The sequence below is a fragment of the Lonchura striata genome, chromosome Z, assembly GCF_046129695.1.
Source record: "Lonchura striata isolate bLonStr1 chromosome Z, bLonStr1.mat, whole genome shotgun sequence".
Classification (NCBI taxonomy): Eukaryota; Metazoa; Chordata; class Aves; order Passeriformes; family Estrildidae; genus Lonchura; species Lonchura striata.
In genome coordinates this window covers 56,184,534-56,200,798 of record NC_134642.1, presented here as the reverse complement: position 1 = coordinate 56,200,798, position 16,265 = coordinate 56,184,534, and the positions used below count along the sequence as shown (strand labels likewise).

At 35.6% G+C, this 16,265-nt stretch overlaps 1 protein-coding gene across 1 annotated transcript in view; it reads left to right on the top strand.

Annotated features, from left to right (window-relative positions):
• Positions 1 to 16,265, top strand: part of HSD17B4 (hydroxysteroid 17-beta dehydrogenase 4) — a 61,418-nt gene that overhangs the window by 11,552 nt on the left and 33,601 nt on the right. The window contains exons 8-16 of the mRNA XM_021546256.2: positions 969 to 1,156; positions 3,531 to 3,622; positions 4,434 to 4,458; positions 6,091 to 6,219; positions 10,950 to 11,056; positions 11,738 to 11,971; positions 12,372 to 12,423; positions 13,718 to 13,789; positions 14,752 to 14,855. Of these exons, the coding sequence (XP_021401931.2) occupies positions 969 to 1,156; positions 3,531 to 3,622; positions 4,434 to 4,458; positions 6,091 to 6,219; positions 10,950 to 11,056; positions 11,738 to 11,971; positions 12,372 to 12,423; positions 13,718 to 13,789; positions 14,752 to 14,855 (1,003 nt within the window). The remainder of the gene's footprint in view (positions 1 to 968; positions 1,157 to 3,530; positions 3,623 to 4,433; positions 4,459 to 6,090; positions 6,220 to 10,949; positions 11,057 to 11,737; positions 11,972 to 12,371; positions 12,424 to 13,717; positions 13,790 to 14,751; positions 14,856 to 16,265) is intronic.

Here is a 16,265-nt window from a genome sequence, read left to right as displayed (position 1 = left end):
TGATAACTGACCATGCCCTGTCTCCCTGTGGTGTTGGTGGGAAGAAAGGAGGGGTTGAGGGAGGAAAAGGGCTTATTTTACTTCTCATACTTCTCTGACTCTATTAGTAATAAATTCACTTTGTACATTTAAGTTGAGCCTGTTTTGCCCTTGGAGTGTTTTCTCCCAATTCTATCTCAACTCAATTAACCCTTTGTTAATTTTTTTTCTCTCTTCTGCCCAGCTCTGGCAGGAGAAGATGAGTGGGCAGCTTTTGTGGGTGCCTGGCATTTGGCCAGTGTGAAACCATGACAGGTTTCCTTTAAAAGTGAAGGTTTAGACCCATTTATATGGAATTGAATTGAATTGTTTTGTTGCCTCAAACCAACTGTGAACTCTAGTGGGTTTAGAACTCTTACGTGAGCAGTTTAGTCACCTCTAAAGTAATAATGGGAACAGCAAAGACCAAGACTTGCCTTTCCTGTCTTCTTCTGTCATGCATTTAATGCATATTAGAATTCTTGGAATGTGAATTCTGTGAGAGTAGATCTACAGATATTACCAGGTAGATAATATTAAGAGAAGTAATTTTCAGTTAAGTAATTTTCTTTTGAGTGCTGAAACCTTTTATTAGTTGTAAGAATAATACCAATTGAAATGTGGCTAGAAATGAACTTACTTTTCTATATACAGGACCCAGCGTCACAGAATGTCTTTCCTAGTGTTGCAGTATCACTCAGAGTGCCTCATTGACTTTGTTAGTTTTCTGCTACTGTGACAATTCGTCAGGATTTGTGAGATGTTTGCTACCCATCAAATGTTAAATAGTTATCTGATTGTTAGCAAAACCAGCAAATAATATCTTCTTATTTGCATTCTTTGTTTTATAGAGTATGGAGTCTATAATGCCAAAGCTGGAAAATGCTGTTGTGTAGAATCAAATAACTTGAAGAAATAATTTAATTTTTTTTCCTCTCTTTTCCCTTAAGAATAATTATGACATCCTCAGCTGCTGGAATATATGGAAACTTTGGTCAGGCTAACTACAGTGCTGCAAAACTTGGTTTGTTGGGTCTTGCAAACACAATTGCAATTGAAGGCCGGAAGTATAACATCCACTGCAATACAATTGCTCCTACTGCTGGATCCAGGCTGACCCAGACCGTCATGCCACAAGGTGAATAATTTAACATTTACAAGTCCTGATATTTTTCAGTGAATTGAAGTACAGAAAACTTTCCTACCTCTTGGAAAATGGAAGTCCTTCACAATTCATGTACTACCAATTCATTTTTCCTACTATCTTTTTGTCTTTGAACTATCAACTTATTTGCTTTGTGTATTGTGAGGAATTCTTACTTTCTGCCACAAGAGATGAAGCAAGTTTTCTCATTTGCAAAAGCAATTTCATGTGGCAAGGCTCTTTACTTGTAATCTCTTCTAAGATCCTCCTACACTAGTGGAAAGGCTTGTTTGTTTCATCACATGTGACATCAACTATGTGCATAAGTTGTCTGCATTTCTTACAGTATTGCCTAATTGCGAAATACTGGGTTTTTGCACAACATGTGTGTACTTAGTAGTTCCATGATCAGCAGGAGATAATAGTGAACTGAGTTGCTTAATTTTTTTTTTTTTATTGAAGAGCTATTAATCTTTGAAAGTTTGAACAGGTTTAACAGAGTATTGCATTCGGAAATTCAGTGAGGTATATGTTAGGAGGCAGTTGTATGTAAGTGTAAATTTAGGATAAATAGCCTGACTAATTACTTTGGCAAATGACCAGAAGAAAGAAAAATAATTTGGAAAACAGGTCTGTTAGAGGAAATTGCTCAGAAAATCTTATCGACTCAGCTTATTTAATTTCACTCCTGACTTTCTTTTTTCCTTATGATGGGCAGATTTCAAAGCCAAGGAAATCATCACATTCGTCAGACTGATAGGGTATTGGAGAGTAATATATTTTGTACGTTAGGAACAGACTGAATGCTTGATTTTGTTAGACTGAAGTAGCCTGGTTTAGATCTAAATAATCCAGGTGATCATGACTCTAGCAGTCTTAGAAGTTGTAGGTTCCAGTGATTTACAGCAATTTATAGAAGATCCAAATACATTAAGCATGCAATGTAAAATGGACTACAATGGCTGGCAATTTCTGAAGATATTTAATCTACATAGGATGATAAAAAATATCTCAGAATTTTCTTTCTTAGTCATTTTAAGAAGAGTGAGCTCCTTTGATCTCTCTAAGATGCTTACAGGCCTGATAATTTATCTTGTTTGCTCTATCCCTGTCCAGTTTTTCCAAATACTCTAAAAGATTTGAACACCACAACTTAAAAATATTTTCAGAAGTCTTATTAAATTATCATTGTTATTTTAGTCAGGACTTTCCTATTTGTTTTCAGATGTCTGCAGTCACCTATGCTTTTTCATTGCCATATATTGCTATGTATGTTCAACTTGACTCGCACAGTCTTGTTCTTGCTAAGATCTCTTAAATGCAGTTTGCATCTTTTGTGTGGTTGTTTTTCTTAAAATTTCTAGTACCTATTTTAAAATTATTTTAAAAGTGGATTACAAGCATTAGTGATAATAGTTTAGGGCTAGATTTTGAGACTATATTATGTGTGGCATAAAGTGTGGAATACTTTGGAAAAGCCTAAGGGGTTTGCTATGCACCTACAACATGCCATATGAAATGGAATTCAGCTTTCTTCTACTTTTATGGAACTTGTAAAAATTAACTTCTCTTTACCTTAGTTTTGCTATTAAAGAAGTACTTGTAATGGTAAGACTTCCTAGCTCTTCATCTGGGAAAATCTGGCTATAATTGAAAATGCTTGATGACCTTTAGCTGAGGAACAGCTGTATATCTATTGCTGTTGAAAGAATAATATTCTAAAAGCTGAAAAGGGAAATTAAGCAAAGTTAACATTCAGACAGTGGATAGAATATGGGATAAGAACTGGACAACCCCACTGCTCCATGACAATGTCTCAAGTTTCAGATAGCTTTCTATATAGGATAGATATGTAAGTTTAGCAGGTAATAGTTCTCTATATTCTTTGGAAAAATCATCATTTCCAAATGAGAGAATTCTTAAACAATCAGCCACTGCAGTTATTTTTGTAATGTCTTGTCTGTATAACTGACTAGCAGACTAAGAGGAAAATTGCTCAGGTACATCTCTGTCAGGATTATGTATAGCTGTCTTGTTCTTGTTTCAGGCTGCCTGTCAGATGGAAATTTAGGAAGATTATCTGGCTTTGCAGTCTGCATGTAGCAGTGTTCCCAACAGTTAAAAAGGCTTTCATCTCTCTGGCTGAGAAGCCGTGTCATGGGATTTGGCAGCATATATGTATCTTACTAGACATTTTTATTTATCGAATCTTCAAATGTTTCATTTACTTGATCCTTTCTTTTCATGACAGAGCACTATTGGTGAAATTCTCCTGGTTCTGCTGTTCATAAGAAGGTATTAGATTAAATAATTCAGTGAAACTGTAGAGTATGTCTATTTCACAATTCTCTGCTCCAATTTGCTCTAGATCTCGTCGATGCTTTCAAACCAGAATATGTTGCTCCTTTAGTAGTTTGGCTTTGTCATGAGAGCTGTGCTGAAAATGGCAGTCTGTTTGAGGTAATTTTTTTATTTTTCCTTTCTTCTCCCTTCTTCCCTTCCTTTATTCTTTCCCCCAAAATCAGTTGTTTGTTTTATCTTGTGCAGCCTTAAACTTTTTGCTGAAACTAAATTACCATGTGTGAACTACATACTTAGCGTAGACAGAAGAAATACCGATCTCGTTGTGCAGTATTTGATAAATATTTCAGGCAGTAGCAGCTTAGTCAAGTTCTACCCTGTGCTCAAAATGCTACCAATTTGATAGTTACAATTCTTAGTGTACTCTTTTAAACTTGAAAAGATACCAAAATTTTGTTCTCAAAATCATTCTAATATGCAAAGTAACTTGCAGGAAGGAGTAATTATGATAATCATTAACTACATACTTAGCATAGACAGAAGAAATACCGATCTGGTTGTGCAGTATTTGATAAATATTTCAGGCAGTAGCAGCTTAGTCAAGTTCTACCCTGTGCTCAAAATGCTACCAATTTGATAGTTACAATTCTTAGTGTACTCTTTTAAGCTTGAAAAGATACCAAAATTTTGTTCTCAAAATCATTCTAATATGCAAAGTAACTTGCAGGAAGGAGTAATTATGATAATCATTATAGGTATTGGCATCAAACTGTTAACCCATATATTAGATGGAAACTGTTTTATGTTGATCACATTCAGGTGCTTAACTAAACTGTTAAATACAACCAGCAGTAGTTCAGAAATTCTTAAGATATTGAATTTGTTCTAGAGTATAGTTTTGCTTCCCAACATTACCAAAGCTTTGCTTTCTGACATGTCCCAAGCTGATGGATTCTTTTTTTCTTGGCAGGTGGGAGCTGGGTGGATTGGAAAATGTAAGTACTTTACCTGCAACTTTTTGTTGCAGGATTGATCTAATTTTTGGAATTGACATGAACACTGTGCAAATTTTCTTTAGACTTAACCTGTATGCTCAAGACATTTTTTATTCAGGCAAGAAGATGAATAAAAGCCTAAGGTTTCAGGAAACTGCTTATATTCAGTAAAAGTCAAAAGTTTAACTTCATATGGGAAAAACTGGTAACCTTAGGTATGTGCATTGTTATGCTTTTGAGCTAACAGTAACTGAAAATGTGTCTAAGTAACTTGAACTCTTGGATCTTGCGCATAATTTAAAGTAGAATATGTAGTGTTAAGTATAACTTGCTGCCTTTTCTTGATAACTTTAATTTTTCATGCTGTAAAGGTGTCACATGCTGATAAACAAGCATGTTTTTCATTTTTCATTTCATTCTTTTTCATTGCTTTCCTCCAATACTTATGGTTCTATTAAAATACTAGTGTGTAGGCATGTTAAGGCAGTTAGTCTTCTTAAATAACCAGTAGCTATGCTACCCATGTATTTTCCTTAGTGATGCCAGTTACTAGCTTAAAAACTAATTTAAGGAAAACTTGCAGGCCATCCTGAGGACTTATGAGAAGAAAAAATGTCCGTGTGTGAGATATCTTGACTTTTTTCCTAAGTCCATTAAACCTAGTACAAGCATTGTTATCATAAACTGTATAACTTTTCAGCCTACATGTGCATCGTCAGAAGGTTGAAAATAGAGCTGTTAATTCAGGAAGTCATTCTGCTTACTTTTAATTTTTTTTTTCTGACTTAATAATTTCGTACATTTCTAACTAACTTCAAGTGTACTGTGTAACTGGAATAGTGTTTCAAAGAAGTGTGGTAAACAATCAAAAGAAGCAGGGTAGCAGCACAAAATGTCTTGCTGTCCTTCACAAACAGGTTTTAATACAGCTGAAAATCTGCACTTTTATCAAGAGGAAATACCATTTTTCATCATTATAATAGCTATTGTTGAAGTTACTGAAATGAAACCAGATTGTTAATGAAGTACCAGTGTGGCCTTATTCATTACCTTCTGCTAATTAATGGCAAACCAGCATGACTGGTTAAGTATTTGAATTATGATCCAAGTAATCCAGGTCTGTATCCTTATGGAACTAATTACACATTGGCATTACCAGTTTCTTTCAGGTTACAGTATTGAAATACAATGTCAGAGATAATTTAGAGGTGCTGGCTACTCTCTTTTACAGCTAAAAAGTGGTTTTCACTTTTTCTCTGTAGTTTTCCATGCTTTCAGAGGATTTCCTAAGCAGTAGTAGTCAAATTCATGTCAGAAGAGAAGGTCTGTAGATGAATACTAGCTACATCTTTTCAGTAGATAGAATCGTAAAACTAGTATTTCTGGAAAGTAATAAGTCTGTTGTAGCTTCAGTGAAACTTAAAACAAGCGCTTTTTCTTCTTTAAATGCTAGTTAAAGCAGTGTATCCTTTTAGTCCAGCTGGAAGTTATACTGGTGAGTTATATTGGAGTACTTAAAATGTTTCCCTTATTGTACCATCTTGAAGATGGTGGCCTAGAGGAAAGTTGTCTAAAGAAATGAAAAACTTCTTTGTTTGTTACTGGAACTCTCTGGCTGATGTTTCCCATTAGTGCGCTGGGAGCGATCGTTGGGTGCCATTGTCAGAGGAAAGAATCAGCCAATGACACCTGAAGCAGTGAGAGATAAATGGGAGAAGGTGTGTGACTTTGATAATGCCAGCAAACCCAGAACCATCCAAGGTAAGGGAGACTTTTAAGTTGGGACCATTCAACCTAGGGAAGAGGATATTTTTGAGAGACCTTATTGTAGCCTTTCAGTGCTTTATGGAGGCCTCCGAACGGTAGGACAAATGCAGTAGTAACTGCAATAGGACAAGGGGTAATGGTTTTAAACTAAGAGTATCAATTTAGATTAGATATAAGAGGAAAGATTTTTACAGTGAAAATGGTGAAACACTATGCCCCATGCCTGGAAATATTCAAGGTCTGATCAGACAGGGCTCTCAACAAACTGATTTACTTGTAGATGTTCCTACTCAGAAGTTGCTGGGAGGTTTGACTAGCTGACCTCTAAAGGTCCCTTCCAGGCCAAACTATGCTTTGGTTCTGGGTATGTGGGTAAGCAAAGCATAGAGAAGAATGCTTTCTTTTGAACATTTGCTGAAACGTCAAAATTTACAGAACTAGTCAGTTTTCGTGTACATAATTTATGGTTTGTGTATGGTCAGATCTTTTTAAAGCAATTGCTGTGTTCTTACATATAGCATTAAGGCATGATTTATCTCTACAGTTTCTGGAGAAGTGACATTGTCACTGTAAGCATTAGAGTCAGACTGATGACAGTGTTTTATTTGATTCCACACGTATGCAAGCAGCATAGTGTAATAGAGAGATTGTCTTTTCTTTTCAGACCTGGAATCTTAGTTTTTGATGAACATTTCACTACCAAAAAGCTCTGGTTAAGTTGTGGGATATATCACAGCAAAAAAATTCTTACTGTGCCTTATGTTCTTGGGTCACATCACCCCCTTGGCTGGTGACTGAAATGGTTTTCTCATTTAATGCTTTGTTTACTTTTCTTGTTCTTTGCCAGCATTTAAGAGTGCAGGGCAGGAGGAAAAAAAGCATCCATATATACAATGTCAGTGAATTTCAAAGATGCTTAAATGCACAGGAGATGTTTAAACTGTTGGTTCAGAAATCCATTAAGCTATTTCATTAAAAACCTTAAAGATATGTTTTTAGGTGCCTTTACCAGAACCAGAATAGTAGACACTTTGTCCTTTGCCTCACATCTTGGCACACTGGGCAGTGTAACCATCCAAACAATAGTTCTGGGTCACCTTACTGATCTTTGGCTTACAGGTATCCGTTGCTAGCAGAAAAATGTTGTAGATAGGAATTTATTTTCAAGTTGCTTCAACATTATATACTGTATTTCACATCTGCCAGTTGATGCTGTGAGGAGGAAAAACTGAAGATTTTGAACTTCAAGTAAAAGTGCTTACAATACAATGTTGCAGGTTTCTACAATAAGGAAATCATGAATGTTACATAGACATAGATCTTCCATGCCTTAGCTTCTGTTATGAACTTAGTCCAAGATACAGCTTTTTCCTTCCAGTGCCATCATGCCACAAATACTAAATAAAAACCTGTGCATTAATTGTTGTATTGTGTATTTGTGAGAATCAGCATAAGGGATGAGGAAAATTCTCATTAACTGAATAGAATTTTTAGTTCTATTAGAAGTTTCTTCTGCTGTCAAATTCTCCTCTTTATTGCTTGAAGTTATTTGATTGTGAAATAAAGGAAACTAATTAGAGTACTTGCAGTAAAGATTAAAAAGTACAATACCTAACATCTGCAAGTTAAAATTCTTCCTGTAGATTTTCTTAATTTGAGTAATACGATGTTGTGAAGAGCATTTGTGTACTGAGCAATAGGTGCATTACCCAAAAAGGAATTAGATAAAGTATTTGTTTATAATGTAGCTGAAAACCCTGTAATATGAGATGATAATTTTATTTCTTGTTTAATAATACTGATAAGAGAGGCTTGACTTTTATGACTTTGTATTCTGTACATAAAGCAGAAAGACTAAATTAAGTATGATGTGGAAGCTTCTGAATATGTGGTGCAGAGTGCAGTAGGTCACAGCTGAACCATGCACTGCATGTTGGTACAACTCCCAACACTTTTCTCCTTGCTTTTGTACAGCTTGTACAGCTTGCTCTTGTGTTATTGTCCAATTCTTCCTATTGAGGAAGGGAATCAGACTGTGTTGTGGTAGAGGCTGTATCCCTGTCTTGAAGGCTGTATACTGTACACAGCATTCTGTAGTATCTCTTGCGCAAGTCAGTGTGTTATTCTGTTATTTAGGGAAGCAGAATTTATTGTGTCTATGATGTAGGTGAGGCACTCTGTCTCAAGCTTCTCTTCAGTTGTGAAAATGTTAGCCAGTTTCAGCTAAAGGTCTGTTGGCTATTAGAAATTTTGTGCATTTTTAATTCTCTTAGAAGCTATCTATTTATAGAAAATAACTTGAGTGTTCTCGTTTGACTTCTGGCACATCTTAAAAGTTTATGTCTGATATAGAGCAAATTAATGTAAAACACACTGAAGGTGCGTAGTGCATATGTATGCATACTTTGTATACGAGGAACTTCCATTAGGAGAGAAGTGTTCCAGCTTCAGTATTAGCTTTCCTTATATGTATTTAAAAAAGGTTTAAACACTTGTGGTGTTTCCTCTGTTGTTAAGGGATATGGTTCATATGCAATGTCCCCTTGTTGGAAAATTAATACTTTTGAAAAGAGATGCCCTTTGTTGTGACTATTTCCTTTACTCTCCAGCTTAGTCTTTTCCTTTTGTCTGCTATTAATTTGCTGTATAATAGCAGGCCATTCTGAGGTGGTGAACGCTTGAGGTTTTAGAGCTTATTGGTAGTCCAGCAATTTAAAAAATACCCCTACACCAATAATAAGATAATTATGTTAATTAAAAAGTTTCCTACTGGGTTTTTTCTGCCAAAATTATACCGCTTGGTATAATTGTGTATTTCTTGGGTCTTAAAAAAAAGTTAGAAAGGAAGTTGGGAATTACCATCCTGTGAATCTCAATTTTGTGTATGGGAAGGTCATGGAGAACAGGGAGATGATTTGATACAGCCAGTACAGATTCACCGAAGGTGAGTGCTGTCTGACCAACCCAATTTCCTTCTGTGTTGGAGTGACTCCATCAATGAGTGAGGGAAGGCCTGTGAATATCATCTGTCTGAACTTGTCTAAGGCCGTTGACACAGTGCCCAATAACATTTGTCTAAATTGCTGAGACATGAATGTGGTGGCTGTAACTGTTTAGTGGATGAGGTGTTGGATGGTCAATGTCTCAATGTCCACATGGTGATCAGAACGCATGGTGTCCCTCAGAGGACTGTATTGTGGACAGTACTGTGTAATATCTTAATCAGTGACATCAATAAGGCATTGAGTACACCCTTTGCAAACTTGCTGAGGGTGCACCAAGCTGAGTAGTGTGGTGACACACCTGAGGGATGTCATCCAGAGGGACACCATGTGTTATTGATCGCCATGTGGACATTGAGACACTGACCATCCAACACCTCCTCCACTGTTGATCTTAATTATGACAAATAATTTTATCAAAAATGTATGTTAAGCTTTAGGTCTCACCATTAAAAGTGATCTTTGTATTCCTACATGTAATTAGTTTGTGGCCATGCTAAGTTGAGGAAACATTCAGATTTACTTGGAGATCAAACCTGTATTCTCCTGTGAAGATTTTAAAACAATGTGAAACCTTCCTTTTGTTCATGCAGAAAAAGTAGAATCAGTCTGTTACTTCTCCCAATAGCTCTGTATTGATTTTCTTTTATTCATTTAATGCATGAACAAAGGTATAAAAGAGGTTACCTTTTAAAAGGTTCCTACAAATCAGAAATCTTGTTTTTCACATTTTCATGTTGTGTCAAAACCTCATGTCATACTGTGACAGAGTTTGTATCCAGAGAGGAAGCTTGTCTTTGGCAGAAGAGGTGACAATGTATGTTTTTTAGATATTCCTTTTCTTCACAAGATTCAGACCACAAACAAATGTTACAATGATTCTGTCAATGAGACTGGTAAGCAAGAGATAGTTTTCTAAGAAAGCAGGATTCTGAAAGAGGGCATGCAGTTTACCTTGGAGGCTGTTTAGAGTAGTGCTGAGTGATAGAGCAACATTGTCGTAATGCAAACAGCAGTGCAAGTCAGTATTGGCATGGGTTTTGAAGTGGAGAGGAGTAACTCTGTGTTAATGTAGTTAAGAAATTATTTTGCACTTCTCTGATTTAAACACATTTTTATTTTTCTGAGTGAGATTCTCATCACCTTTTGTTTGATTCTTTCTAATGTTTAATGTTGATTTTAACCCTATTAAGCTTCAAGGAATAAATTGTACTTGATGGCCTTCTATGGCCATAGATGAATTCAGCCATTCATCATATAATTTACAATTTTGTGATTGTTCAGCCTCAGACTTACTTGCTTTTCTATCTGTCTGATTCAGGAAAGATGGTCACAGTCAGGAGATTAGACCTGTGACTTGTATTGCAAATAATTTTCATAAGAGAATCACTAGTAATTTTCAGATATTTGCTTCTCAGACAGTTGAAACATACAGCACTAATCTTCTCCTTAACACATTGAGATAAGTGTCATGGTTCACTGGTGGGTGCAGAACTGATGGAACCTGTGTAGAAATCACTTTTCCTCTACTTTTGTGTTAATGCTTGTAAAATGCAGCACTGTGCTGAATTTGCAGATGTACTTTTACTGTGGTTTAAAGGTGAACTGAGAAATACCAGGCTATATCTCATTGGCTGATTGATGCATGTGTTTTCTGTCTGTAACTGGAGTGTGTCATGTATGGTTATCTGAAAGTAAGTTTTTACCAATTTCTTTCTCTAGAGTCCATAAGTGTATTGAGTGATGCTCTGAGTCAGATAGAATCTCAAGGGAATGTTTCTATGAATTCAACAAGCTCTGGATCAGTGCTCTCTTCTTCTGTTGACACAGTAAGTAAATCTGTCTACCAGATGCACTCAAAGCTGTATGTAAACCTTGAGCAGAGAGACCAGTGTTGCTGCCCAGCTTGTACTCTGGCTTACTATCTGGAAAAAGAAAGGTGAAATTTAAAATGTGAACTGAGGAAGTAGAATGAAAAACGTCTCCAGACTCCAGTCTCTGTTTTTCCTATTGATCAGAGGAAAGCTTATGGCTGAATAGATTGGTAAATGCAGAATCTCAGTACTTTTAAGTTCTGTTAAGCATCTCTAATTAGGGTATTATTCAGAAAAGCGGCAGAGCTTGGGTGCTGTTGGGCAGTGTCACTTTGCTCTGGCTCCTTCTCTATAGATAATTTTTCCTCGTTTCAGTCTTATTATGGTGTTAATTATTTCAATTGTGGTTTGTTTTACAAAAAATCTATGCACTGATGAGAGTGCAGCTGTATGAAGTTACACCTTTTATTCTTGAGGTAGATTGCTTGAAGCAAGGTATAATGCCTTGCATTTGGATTGCTTGTATTGCAATGAATACATTAATATTTTATGGTATATTTATTACTCATACTTTTTGTATATGTGACTGTAAATAAAATCCTCAGGCATCAGGTTTGATAGAAGAATTACAGAAAGAATGCAAGTTCAATATTAACTGGTTTTGATTTTTATTTTATGCTGACTTCTTATTTCCAGGCAAGCATTGTTGGCCGTAAATTGGGTACCAACGTGTATAAATACACTCACTTGGAGCCTATTCTATATGCACTTGGTGTGGGAATGTCAACTAAGGATCCAGACCACCTAAAATTTCTCTTTGAAGGAAGTGAAGAATTCTGCTGTTTACCCAGCTTTGGAGTAATTCCTGCTCAGACATCAATGTTCGATGGTGTTCCTTCTCTTTCAGGACTAAATATTGATCTTGCAAGGGTATGGAAGATTAAAGTAGCTAATTTTGCTTATGTATCATATAACTGAAAGGTGACTTCAGTTAGGGTTTTTGTAGTATTAAGTCCCTTTTGTTCTAGAAATGAAAAATTCAGTGGTTTGTATTCTTTTTTTTTGCTTGTATAATGCATCTTCCTATGATGAGATGTATGATGAATTTGATATTCAATTTTACTTTGTGTTCACCTTGCTTTTTTTAAACCATAAAGGCGTAAAACTATTTGAAAACATTTTGGGGATGAAGTTAGAAAAACAAAAGAAAAACTTGGGGTTTTTTTATTTTGTTTGCTCTGAACACTTTGTAAAATTGCTTTGTATTGACTTGGGGGAGAAAGCAGTCTATTTATTGATTATTGTTACAGCACTGTCTTTCTTTACATAGATGCTGCATGGTGAGCAGTATCTGGAGCTTTATAAACCATTACCAACCTCAGGTTAGTCCTGTGTTGATGTGTTTTTCACTATGAACACAGTTCCTGTAGCCATGTTACAAATGGAAACAGGGAAGCTTTGTTTCAAACTGTAATACTGCATATTCTTTTTACTAAGAGTGGGGGAAAAGAGAGGCAACTTGTTGTGTTCTTGAAGGAATTCTGAAACTTGTTTTTGAGATCAGGTGTTGCTTTTCTACAGCATACTTAGTAAAGTATGCATTGTCTTTGATACAATAAGCAAATACCCTACATACCTGTGAATTATTCATCTAATTTTATACTAACTACCAAAACTTTAAAATATTTCAATGAGGTTGTATCATAAAACTTCTGGGATATTTACATAAGAATTCTTCAATACTGATTGTGTCTGTGTGCCTGTAAAAGGATAGGATGTAAAAAAACAAATGGACATCCTAATGAGGTAGCTAATAAGAATTACTTTTCTTCCTGTCAAAATTCTCAAGGCATTATTACTGTGGTAGCAAATTATTTTCAGAGATATCTGAGTTTTCATAGATTACAGTATCTATCTGAGAGTTACTTGTTACATTAATTCAGGATATCCATATGTCTGGATTTCCTTGTTGGTATTTTATAAAAATTAAATTTTTGAGATTGTAGCAAGGAATGCAAGCTTCAAATAAATGGCAGAATTTTCTGTTGAAACAAAAATTACCTGAAAATTATATTTACTACAGTGAAGTCTGATGATTAGTAATGGTTTGCCAGGACTTCATAAAGGTTCTTGGTTTTGCATTCTGTAGCCTCATTTATGTGTCTCTAAAGCAGTAACCTCTGTGAGAAATTTCAGGGTCCTGTACCCAGGCTCTGAGCTGAGCTTCTCTTCTGTAGGATTATGGTTGCCTCAGCCCTACTGAAATCTGTGGACAATCCTTAAATGGAGTTATCTTTGAAGATAGCAATATGTTTGAGTCTAACAGGTGATGTGATTAGCTCTGAATACATGAACTATAGCAAAATTCTATTTTAAAAAACCTGCAAAAGTTATAAAAATACAAGCAAAACAACACTCAGATCTTCAAACAAAGATTTGCAAAGATTCACAGGTGCTGTTGTTATAGTCAGGACGATTGTAATTAATATGACTTTTACAATGCTTATGGTGATGTTGATAATAATAATTACAATAATAATAATAATAACAGCAACAATAATGATAGTAGTAGGTAAGGAAGTTAGTAAGTATGATAGTAGGGAAATATAAAGAGTGATCTGTGGGCTTTGTTCCTGAAGCAAAACCTTACAATGTGTCCATGTTCTATTCTTACAGGAGAATTAAGGTCAGTTGCAACTGTTGCTGATATTCTGGACAAAGGATCAGGAGCAGTCTTGCTAATAGATGGTAAAATGTTTTAGGGCTTTTGATGGGGGTACTGTTATATTTATTACGCTTCATTTTTAACTAACTGTACCAATAACTGCCAGCCATTCCATGGAGAGGACTTTTAGCTTATTAAACCTCAGTGAGATGTGGCTGTGTAATTGTTCTTTGTCAGTTAGCCTACTGAAATAGAAACACTTTCTTCCTGTGTAGGTAGGACAATGCACCATGCAAAACAGATCAAAGTTCTTAACAATAATAATATTTTCTCCTGCCTGAAGGTAGCCAGTTTATATTCTGCCACCCCACAGGAAGGGGTGTGTGCCTGCATATCTGCATGTTTGCATGTGTTTTTTGGGTGGCTTTGCAAAAGTTAATTATATTGTTATGTAGACCCATCTGCAAAGCATTGATCTTTAAGAGCATGTCCTTCATTCCCTTTTTATGTGTGCATTATTTTATTCTAAACAAAACCCATTTACTTCCTTTTAAATCCAAGTTAGAGAATGAGAATGTCTTCAGAAATTGACAACTTGCAGTTTCCAGAATCTTACTCTCATTAGGTGTGATTATGCCAAGGTCCTTTGGGAAATTAGACAGAAAGAGTATATTTATAGTCCGTGAATCTCTAAACACTGTTGACCTTTTATTCCTCCAGTGGTCAGATAAAATTGTAAAAGGTTTTTTACTGACCATTCATCATAGTTGTGTTTTGTTTTCAAACTGGGCTAATATAAAGCCTGTCTATTCCTACAATATGCAAAAGTTATTTATGTGAGCAGTGTCTGGTTTTTAAATTTCTTCCAGAACTCAAAATTAACATTATTAACACAACAGTTCTGAATTCCAGTCTGAGTTATAAAGGAGTGAAATAAATATGAACTGCAATAGGAAGCTGAACTTGTCTTTTGGAACAAGCATGACAGTTGTATGAAAAAGGAGACTGAAGACAATATATGACATTCCTCTTCTTTGTCTTTCAGTGAATACCTATTGTGGAAAGGACCTCGTGTGTTATAATCAGTTCTCTTTGTTTTTTGTTGGAGCTGGAGGATTTGGTGGAAAACGGACAACAGAAAAAGCCAAGGTAAATCCACACATATCTATATTTAAAAAAAACACCAAACAAATAAAGAGTTTTGTCGTCACTGCAGGAAGAATATTAGCTATATGAACTAGGAAGTATTAAACTACCATTTAAGCAGTGTAGCTGAGCAAGCTCAGCTGGAACTGAAATACTTCTGCTCACTGCAGAGCTTGAGTGAAAAGGTACTGTTTAGGTCTTGGGGAACCAGTGGTTTTGTTTTGAGAGTTAGGGAGAAAAATGAATTGATAAACATTACACAGATGAAATATTCCTACACTGAAATACTTGAAATGGTATAATATACTAACAGAAAGCAGTATTAGGATTGAGCTTGCAGTTTCTAGAAAAGATCTCTAGGTGTAGCTCTTTCTAAATCTGTGTGTTTGTATGGAAGAGGCTTGGGAAGCATAAAGAGGAGGAGAAGTAGCAATAGTTTGGAGCTGAATTTTTCTGTTTTCAGAGATTTAGCAAGTAAGAAACATTGCCACATGAACACAGAGTGTGTATGTCAAAATGCTTGAGGTAGCTGTTTGGGTACCTGACACTGTCCCCTTCAATACTGTGTTTGAGGGCAGTGTCAGTTGTGACTTCATGTTATTACTGTGAACTAGAGCCCTGAGACACTACAGTAGTAAACAGTTGAATAAGAATATATGTTAAGCTCAGTGGTTTTGAACATTAATAATGAAATACCTAGGTTTCATGTATCTAAATACTGTAGGTGATGTTCTTCGGGATTTTTGCATGTAAACTTAAAGGTTTTTTACTTAAACCTGTATCAATTATACAAAAGTTTTACGGTATATAAACTTAACAAATACTTTACAGGTACTGAAATGCCTACTGCTTTAAAGAGCCTCTCTGTAGTATAAAAAAAAATCACAGGAAATTGTTGTAGACAATTGAGGTCTTTGAAGGAGCCCTTAATTGTTCTGCAGTGCATGTAAAAAACCGTGTTGAAGGCTAACCTATTGTGATGACATCACTGAGTCCACTGTGGTGCTTTGGCCCTTAGTTAAAGATTGCACTTCCAGCAACTGCAATTTCTTCACTCTATTTAGTGAAGTGTGAGAATGTTATATACATTATTTCACATTTTAACATTTGAAGAATACATGTTTCAGGTAGCACCTTCCCATGATTAAAAAAAAATCCCTCAAGTGTAGTGCAATTAAGACAAAAATACAGCAATTTCAACAGAGGCATCGGCATGGAAGAGGCCAGTTTTCCAATGGTGAATTTTCCTGCTTTTTCCTTGCAGATCTTCTCAATTAAAAAGAGTTTTGTGCCCCTCTGTGCAAAAAGAAATCCCAAGCTGAAAAGACATATGTTGTAGTGTGTCTTTTTGTCACTTAACACTTTTATTGTATTTGAAAATTACATTGCAAGTCAAGAGGAACAGATTTCCAA